The sequence below is a fragment of the Mizuhopecten yessoensis genome, unplaced genomic scaffold, assembly GCF_002113885.1.
Source record: "Mizuhopecten yessoensis strain PY_sf001 unplaced genomic scaffold, ASM211388v2 scaffold11169, whole genome shotgun sequence".
NCBI lineage: Eukaryota > Metazoa > Mollusca > Bivalvia > Pectinida > Pectinidae > Mizuhopecten > Mizuhopecten yessoensis.
In genome coordinates, this window is record NW_018408914.1 from 758,751 (window position 1) to 769,069 (window position 10,319).

Genomic DNA, 10,319 nt, shown 5'->3' on the forward strand with positions numbered 1-10,319 from the left:
TTTATACAAAAGTCTTTTTCAGTCCCATCTTGATATGGTCCACTTGCAAATCGTAATAAACACATTGATGTAGCCTAATACTGAGCATTGAAACACTACACTGACGTCAAATCATGCCACTAGATTATCAATGGACTGAAAAATGAAACATGCGTGTACGTCATAGCACGGAATTAGATTGTTATCTAAGTCTGTGGTCATAGCGTGTACGTCATAGCATGTACGTCATAGCCAGCTTATAATTAAGTCCATAATATATCGACTATACTGAGTATTCTCGCAGTACAAGATCGCGAGGGACTGTACGCTCAGAGTATTCCCTATAGATAATTGATCATTTAGTCATTGCTCGTGCACATGGCTGTAGTTATACCCCGAATCGGTGAAAGGGGGCTGGGGGTGGGGGTAGGGGTTATATATAGTAATCGCTTTATCAGTGTGTGCGAGAGTTCACCGTAGTAAAACACTTGTGTATCTCAATATACCCTCACCACAATTTGTTCCTATTTTTTTTTTTTACCATAATAGGATAATATCAAGTTCACTCCCGATTATATTTTTGATGGGCAAGGTTAAAAGATCACACTTGACCAGTATATCTTCTACGCCATATTTTTATTGGTGGTGCATATTTGCCAATACTCCCTATTTTGGACACTTAAATGGAGCATTTTTAATCAATGAATTTGCTACACTATTCCTATCCTTTCTAAGATCTGGTGAATTCATCTGAAAGAACAGCTTAAAAAATCTCATTTAAAAGTTCTATTCCCCCCTAGGGATACGTACACACATCTTATTCATGCTTTCATTCTGAGCATGCGTTATCTCCTTCGTGGAAATTTCAAAAAGTTGGCAAGTTATGGGGGTGGGGTCGGGAGGGGAAGGGGTGTTGATTTATCTATCGAGCCTCCATTTATTTGTTCTACGCCCCTCCCTCATTTGAGGGAAGATGAAGGGTCAGCATGTGGTACAGGAACTATTTACATTTTAGATGTTACTTCCGGTTTTATGAAGGTTCATATTGTCCTTTGTTTTTGTTTCTTTTCAGATTTTGTTATTGTCAGTCCGGATTGACTTGGAGTTGTTTAATTGTTGTTCTGTGGTAGGTTACTTTTGCATTTTCCCTTCTATGATGACGTCACATCATCTAACTAAGTAATTCTTGTGTCAATTTTGTTTCTAATATAGAATAGTGATACTGCGGAATCTTGCCGTGTTTTCGTAAACGATGCATTTGCTGGATTCATGTCATCATTGTCATAGTTTGAAATGCAAGAAAAAAATGAATAGAGAACTAATAGAGTTTTTAAATGCGTGATATAAAACTTATTGGATTCTTCTATCGGCCTTCTTTTATCCCGAAAATTAACCTCGTGTAAAAATAATTACAAAACCTGTGGACATTATATACATTGCAACGTTAGAAATTAACGAGAATGTCTTAAACTTTACGGATTATCAGGAGTAACATTAATTGTGGTAAGTGATGGATCATGTCAAGGATATTTACTCTTCTGTTATGCTATAAATGTCTTGCAGAAAGTAGCACGCTTACTGTATATTAAGCTCTTTTGAGAATTCATATATGTCTCATAATAATCTCCGCAACCCATTTAGTGGGGGTACAAGAATGGGGTTTTACAGATAATACTTACATTAAGAGGTTTTGTATAAAGGATATAGATCTGAGGTTCCTCTCCATTTAATGGAGTTATGTCCCTTTGCTTAAAACATGTTCACACTTTTCCTCAAAAAGTACTGAGCCAAATTGAATGATGATTTTCCTACAGTTCTCGTCGCAGGCGGGGTATTAGTCTGCTATTCTTGCAATAACTCTTTTTGAGAAACACTTCCGCTGTCCGTGTTGATGCTTCATATTATTACTTTGAAACATGATTAACATTTGTCGTCGTCGTCGTCGTGTAACATAGTTAACTCGGGAAACAAAGAATCATATTTCCCTACAAAAAGCCCAATAAATGTATTTATTTTTAAATCATTCAAAGAAAAGAACATGAAAAGAACTGAAAATATATATTGTTACTGCCGTCTTGACCCTTAGCTCTTATAAGCGTCTGCCTCGCTGTTCCAACAGTAGTTTAGACTATTTGGAATTACAACCGGTTGACCCCTACCATCACCGACGAGTCCTAGAAGGACGAAACATCTGTATGTTAAAGTGTTATTCATTTCCCCCATAATGTATCGAATATCTAATGTTAAAGGTGCAATTCCCTGTGAGTGTATGTTACAGTTATCTTTGTTTAAATATTTTCCCTCGTCGAGTGTTCATGTTTGCTGAACTGTGATAGCTCACAAAATATATACCAAAGAAATATCGCATTTGTTTAACTCGAATCCGTACGTCTACCTGCAGGCGGGGGACACCCCACCCAACACCCCTGCTGAATTGGGGATTTGCTTTGGTGTCCTCTATTTGGGGACACAAAAGCGACCAGAATAAATCTGCTGCCCCCCCCCCCCCTTGCCATGTTTGGGATCTTTATCTTTCTTTCTATTTCTAACTACCTTTTATTTCCTAGCGCCTTGATTGGCAGCGCGTCATTTTTGGCTTTAATGCTGAGCGTTCGTCCAGGTGAGGAAGGCAATGGGTTCCAAGGCCGGGACATACCATAGTTCTTAAAATGGTAGTTGGTATTCCCTGCTTAACGTTCAGCTTTTAGAGGAATGGCAACATGTGACCGGGCGGAATGCTTTGTTGGGTGCCTTCGGCATGGCAATTCAGTGAGATAGCACTATAAAGTCGGCATGATATCCGCACTTTCACAAGGAGGTCAGCACAACAACATACCCTGTCTCCTGCACACACACACACAAGCACGCATAAACTACACACATGGAGGCACATCCTTAAATGACCTTAGCTACGTTAAACAAAATTAAACCAAACGAAACCAACATCTACCCATTCTTTGGCTGTAGAAGTTGGAAGGTATAATAATATACATAGAGAACGTAGATATTGTAAACAATGTAACTCCCCCTCTGAAGCTATTATTGGAAAAAAACATATGTGTTTGAAGTCGTTCAGTTACTGAGTGTCCATAATATTAAAGAATTGTGTCTACTAAGAAAATCCATCTATGAGGCAAACAAATTAAGGGTATTATAATTGAATAAGACTGTCTTCATTCTCTGTGCATTGTCGATGATTGTGTATATATGTATTGTATACTGATGGGCCAATGGCCTAAAGTTTGGATAAAACTTAAAACTAGATATCCTAATTATCGTATGTTACAGGTTTGTTATCGGTAATTGGCCTTTCGAGTCTGTTGCATTGAAATAAATCATAACATCATCACGTGATATCATGTGTTTAAGGATTATGATGAGCATCGCAATTTATCAGCAAGATTGGACACAATCTGGAGGGAGAACGAAATCACGAGAAATAGTGTCAGAGTGATAACAGGTCCGGTCATATCTAATGCAGGTCTAGACGACAACAATTGTCAGCACCTAAAACTGACGATAACACAGATCTTTCCATCAGCACATTAGACTGAAGCAAGGGCAGCCCCATCCTCGATATCTAGGAGTTACGCTCACTTTCGCTCTCTGCACCCCTGGAATATGTCATAGCAAAATTGAAGGCACGAAGATAGCTGTTTGATTGGTCTCGGGTTAAAAAACACCTGACCAATCGCTAGGCTGATACCTGTCCTTTGAAGATTACAGAGGAGAGACGCCCGACTTCAAAACCTGTCATTTTTTACAGATACGTGACCGCGAGATTCTTTTGATGCTTGTCTCATCAACAAGGTGGTGCACATCGAGACTTCGATTCTGATATGACATACATGTATTCCCTAGGGGTGCAGAGAGCGAAAGTGAGCGTAACCCCTGGATATCGAGATGGGACAGGCCGAGTTTCTTCTGGCCCCGACACCAGACTCCAGACTTAGCATTTTGACAGATATAATCTGTCCAATTGTCACCATAAGTCTGATGTCAGGGCTAGAGGAAACTCTCTATAAAGCAAGGGGTAACATTGTATGACTAATAATTCATAAACAAATGCTTTTTTCAAATTTTATATATTCATCAATTACACATCATTAGATATATACAATACTTGGGATATATAGTTCATTTGCATTTAATTCTCGAAGGACATTTATACATATTATACATTATAAACATACATGATTTTTCTTAACAAATATGAAACTTCCTGTAAGTTTTCGGCAGCAGCTGTCGTTTTTTAATTAGGCTATTTTCTCCTCATCTGTGTACGTTATTTTGGAGATAAAGAGAGATTGTGAATGTGTCTGAGATTTGTAAGTTTAGAGAATCTCGCAGTCTTTCCTTTGACGTCGACACTTACGATGACGTCAGCGGCCGAATCGGCCACTCTGAGCACGTGATATAAAACGCCATTGGTTTGGTCAAATCCATTAAAAACAGAGCCTCCATAGTATCGCTCAAACAAACCTTAAACAAACAAACAAATTATGTAAGTGTCCCGCCTAAACAAGACAGAGTTATCATAGTATCGCTCAAACAAACCTTAAACAAACAAACAAATTATGTTAGTGTCTCGCCTAAACAAGACAGAGTTATCATAGTATCGCTCAAACAAACCTTAAACAGACAAACAAAGCATGTTAGTGTCCCGCCTAAACAAGGCAAAGTTATCATTTTGTTTCAATGCTATATACATGGCTTGCTTCATCAATACATTATGGCATATGCGCAATTTTCTTTTTATTTATTTACATCTATTCAGATAGATGTGCTCACCTGCCGGGGAGATCTGGAAGAGTGGCGTCACAAAACCTGACATAGGGTCGATCTGAATCAAACTCCATGCGGGCCTTTTCTCGGCGTATAACCCCTCAGGTGCCACAGCATACAAAAGAGCAGCTGAAAACAAGGGACACAAATAACAATGATAAAATAGATTAACAGCAAGGATACAAGCAGGAGCGATGACATAGTTAAATAAGAGAGACAAATGACACTAAAACAGTGGCACACAGCACTGATATTAACAGGGGTGACAAACAGGAATTCAATATAAAAAAATGGAGTGACAAAAAGCCGTGATGTAAACGGAAGTGACAGATCAAAGTATCTGGAAATGTTAAAAATCGCAACCTACTTTTAGGAAAGATAATAATAACGTACAAGAGAAAGGGTACGTTGAATACAACGACCAGACCCGTATTCGAACCTGGGACTCTCCAAACTCGTCGACGATCGACCTAATCCAGTTCTGCTACACGAATTAACACCACGATTTAAATGTAACCATGATAATGACAACAAAATAGACGGTGAACGACCACCTAAAGAACTTGATTTTTACAATGTTAGTTGTAGCCAGTACACAGCGTTCGCTGCTACTCGTAAAATGAGATTGAGTATAAAGGTATATGTGCATCTTTATCCGAAAATGACGGAACTAGTACTCACGAGATTGTGCTGTTGGCCGATAGACATGGATCGACATGAACGTGCAGATTGACTTTTGAACCGGCACCATTTTGACAAGAGATCTGAAGTAAATACATTTAACATATTAATTTCTATGTAATTATCTACAGTCGTCGAAAAATACAAGTAACAAATGCACAATAGCTATTGTTTTCTGTTTGTTTTATTTTCTCCACCTGTACGTCCTAGGATTTATTTGGACAAATAACAAAGCACCTTATTCTTTTCCATACAATCGGAAACCACCTTTGACCAGCGTGACCCTTGGATTGATGCATAATTACCGGTTGAAGAAGTTGTACACGTATATTCTGGCGTCCAGAGTATCGGGTTCATTTTCGTTACCCATGAGAACAAACAACTGCCCGGATGTTCGGTCCATGCTTGCCCATTGGAAGTTAACGTAAAGATCCTCAGTATCCGGACTGCTGTAAATCTTTTTGTACACTAAACCAGTTCCGGGAACGTAGTTGATCTGACCAAGGTTGAAGTAGAATGTGCCTGACAACGAGAACGAGTTAACAAACATATACTAGAAATTGAGTATGCCTGGGTATTTCAAATGCACAAGACTTACATTCAAAATAAAATGTATTGATATTAACCTTTGGAAGTGGAATTATTGCTTCCTTTGTGTGTTTGAAGCCATACAAGCAAAATTAAATACGAGCTGGTATACATTTATCACGAAAAACAGAGCTGATAGCTTTATAATAATAAAAAAAACTTTATTTATTGAGGATAAAATACATGTTTAGCCAAAGGCTAATCTTCCACATGGTCCTCTTGTTAGTAAAATACATATGTTAGATAAAATAACATATTTACGCAATCGATATATAAATAAACATGGTAATCTTGCTAATAAAATACATGTGCTAGTAAAAGTTACATATATATTGATGCAATCGACATATATAAGGTTATATCACAGTTATCTTAGTTAAGAGTATCACAGTATGCTTAAAGTTTCAAGCAAAGGTATTTCATCAATTAAATGGCATGTGCCTAATATCCATACATGCTAATATAGCAAACAATAAAAATTGAAGTAGTTATACGCTAATATAGCATAATCTAAAATATTATTATAATTTAGATAAGAAGTCTATTCAGAAAGTAACAAGTTTTGGTTACGTGGAGAAACAAGTTAAATTCTAAGACACTGCTATACAGTATTTAGTATAAATACTATACTTATCATAACACGACAGTTGATACATGTAGTGATTTACTCCAGTGCTTTGAGAGAACAAAGGGGATACCCTAGCTTATATAATTACTAGTCGTAAATGTAGGAAATCAACAAGAATAATGCTCACACGGATGATAAAAATGCTCAGGACATGTAACTGAGAGACAAAAATGGGGCCATATATACAGAGGAATAACAGAGGGAAACGACAGAACACTACAGACGAGTTACACGTTAACAGGGGCCCAAACGCCTTATATGTATTTCACTAACCACTTTTCTCGGGATCCTCTTTTATGCTGAAGGAGACATAAGTTCGCGGTTGTACGAATTCAAGTGCACTAATAGGGACCCCGTCAAATCCAACGAGGGGAGTTGTGAGTTCCATCTTCCCACTATTGGTGAATAGGACCATGACCTCACTGGCTGCGTCATCCATAGAACCACCATGGTGATAAATTGTCAACATTTCTGATTCTGCTGGATTTAGGGCCGTTATGCCATCCATAAGGAAGTTCGGTTGTTGCAATGCAAACTTTCTTGGAATGTGTGTTAAATCAACTCCAATATTAAACTCGGTCAATGGCTGCACAAATCCTAAGTCCAAGGAAACATTCACAAAGTGAAAACGTCCCGGCTCAAATTCGTTATAAGCAAGTCCCTGCAGATAAAACGAAGTATCAATAGACTCCTTCATGGGATAATTCATTTGGAGTTCCGTTGCTTTTCGCAGTGTCCTGAAGTTTGGATCAAATGGAACCGACACACGAGGACTATCGAGGAAACTGTTTCGCTTGATCACTTTGACGTCGGAACATTGATAGAATACCATCTCCCCATGTTTGTGAGACTGATAACGGGCTCTTACAACACAGTGTTCACACGGGACGTCTGGAACAGTCTACAAGACAAACCAGATTATAAAATTCATCCAACAATAGACATTAAAACAAACAAACAAAAAACCGTCACAAACCACTGAAAAACACAAACAAAAAACCGTCACAAACCACTGAAAAACACAAACAAAAAACCGTACAAACCACTGAAAAACACAAACAAAAAACCGTCACAAACCACTGAAAAACACAAACAAAAAACCGTCACAAACCACTGAAAAACACAAACAAAAAACCGTCACAAACCACTGAAAAACACAAACAAAAAACCGTCACAAACCACTGAAAAACACAAACAAAAAACCGTCACAAACCACTGAAAAACACAAACAAAAAACCGTCACAAACCACTGAAAAACACAAACAAAAAACCGTACAAACCACTGAAAAACACAAACAAAAAACCGTCACAAACCACTGAAAAACACAAACAAAAAACCGTCACAAACCACTGAAAAACACAAACAAAAAACCGTCACAAACCACTGAAAAACACAAACAAAAAACCGTCACAAACCACTGAAAAACACAAACAAAAAACCGTCACAAACCACTGAAAAACACAAACAAAAAACCGTCACAAACCACTGAAAAACACAAACAAAAAACCGTCACAAACCACTGAAAAACACAAACAAAAAACCGTCACAAACCACTGAAAACACAAACAAAAAACCGTCACAAACCACTGAAAAACACAAACAAAAAATAACCGCTGAAACAAAAAGATAAACCAAATCTGAAAAATAAGGTGTCGAAGTCATCAACGATTTATTACGCTTAATCAATCATATAATCACAGAAATCACTTTTGGAATTCAGGTAATAATTTCGATCCCAAGACTTTTACATTATATAGTTACATCGAGTCCTCTCTGGAAGAGATCGATATCGAGTATATTTACTTATGAGTAGGACACACATGTATTGATACATATCTATAACAGTCTCTGGAGTAGTAACGGTACAATGTAGTCACAGGTGACGATAACTTTCTCAGCACATAATGGATCAATTGAAACATGTATTCATAATCTTGCTAAAACTTAATCTGGATAACTTGTCGAGTTACTGGATTATCATACGGCGGATAGCTAATGGGCCTGACAGGTCTGATTTCTGGTGAAAAGTTTGTGAAATAGTTGTCAGCGCCAATGACTGTGAGTTACTTACGATGACTGCAGTGTAGTTTTGTTGGTGATCCTGTGCAAACACGTATTTGTCAGGGACAAATGCCAGGAGAGTGAAGTTATCACTGCCCACAGGTGCAATGCTTACATCCATAAAACCTGAAGTAGAAAGTCGGGATCACTTAAATTAGATCTAATAATGAAAGGCCAAGATTCTTATCAAACGGAAAACACACTGATGCTGGCCACCTCCTCTTCTTCATTTCAAAAATTTAATTTGAATATTGGAAAAAATGCTTCGAACATGTCTAAAAACGTAGTCAACAGTTAAAGAAGCACTAGCAACAGTGTAGCGTATCAATGATTGGTTCAAAATAATTGATCATCTCCTTTAAAATAAACTTTTGATGGTAAGTCCCATCAACAACAACAAAATGAAGATGGTAGTTTTGTTGAAAACGAATCACTAACATAACTCATGTTTTCCACCACCTTTGCCTATAAAGTATGATGTAATGTATCCAAATTCCGTACATACCTGGGTATCCAACTTCGTAATGGTTGAAGTTTTGCTGCCACTTCATAAACATTTGTTGCCCAGCAATTAAAGGTTCACCGCTAGGAGTCGCTGCTGGCATCCCTCCGCATGGTCCACCGTGTCGAGTACAAGTATGGCTTCCCGACTATGTAATATATACATATTAAACCAATCGCATTAAAAACAACATATGGGTTTTTCCTTTTTTTCCTTTTGAAACTAGATAGAACTTTATCAATGATATTGACATATACTAATTCGAATACCAAAGTTTTACTATATACACAATAACATATTTCTAAACTGATGAATATTATTGACGATATTTAATCAGTAAACAGTTGTTCTTACTATTGTGATGTCCATATCGCCCCTTTGTTGTGGAGAAATCAGACATAGGTGAGAATGGCATGTGTGTAGGAGACATGTTGTCAGCAGCAGCAGCAGCAACCGGACACTCGGGAAACCCATCTTGTAGTCTTACACACTATCGAGGGATACGAGGACGACTGCTTGGTTTTATATGTTGTTAACCTCCTCGTGCAAGTCATGGCCGTATCATATGATAGCAGTGCAGTTTATCACTGTTGGTTATCAGATTTACGGTATCACTGTGACTTGAGCACGAGACATGGAGATAAAGGGATGACCTGAGTACATCTAAACTCGGGCATATTTACCAACGTACATGTTTCTAAACACCTTCACTTCTCATCTAAACATTGCTTCGAGATTGTAATGAGGCGGCTTACCAACTCTCTCATATTTATGACTAGAACGGCATTCATAAGACTAAAATCGTGCTCGAGCATGGATTCTGTGCTCAAGCATGGATTCTGTGCTCAAGCGTGGATTATGTGCTCAAGCATGGATTCTGTGCTCAAGCATGGATTCTTGCAACTCGCGTAAAACATGTGACACGGCCAAAATGTCAAGTGTAAACATTGAAAACGGTGTTCGGTTATTAGTCTCTCAAAACAGATAGAAATGATTGAGGAAAAAACAGTATTTTTTTTTAAAAAATTATCACAGGGGCTTGAACACATAATCTGAGTTTTGAGCATGAGAACGGTTTCAGGAATACGGGCCTT

The 10,319-nt window shown here is 37.9% G+C and overlaps 1 protein-coding gene across 2 annotated transcripts; it reads right to left on the reverse strand.

Moving 5' to 3' along the window:
* Positions 1-4,052: 4,052 nt before the first annotated feature.
* On the reverse strand, positions 4,053-9,799 carry LOC110467303. 2 transcript variants are annotated; one of them, XM_021524385.1, is made up of 8 exons: positions 9,580-9,799; positions 9,229-9,373; positions 8,734-8,849; positions 6,935-7,562; positions 5,751-5,967; positions 5,446-5,528; positions 4,771-4,893; positions 4,053-4,461 (listed from the first exon to the last, which is right to left on the reverse strand). In XM_021524385.1, the coding sequence occupies exons 1-8, from the start codon at positions 9,697-9,699 to the stop codon at positions 4,265-4,267; spliced, it is 1,629 nt and encodes a 542-aa protein (XP_021380060.1). In that variant the 5' UTR covers positions 9,700-9,799; the 3' UTR covers positions 4,053-4,264. The 2 variants fall into 2 exon arrangements, with proteins under 2 accessions (XP_021380060.1, XP_021380061.1); XM_021524386.1 differs by lacking the exon at positions 4,053-4,461 and adding an exon at positions 4,523-4,611.
* Positions 9,800-10,319: the final 520 nt, after the last annotated feature.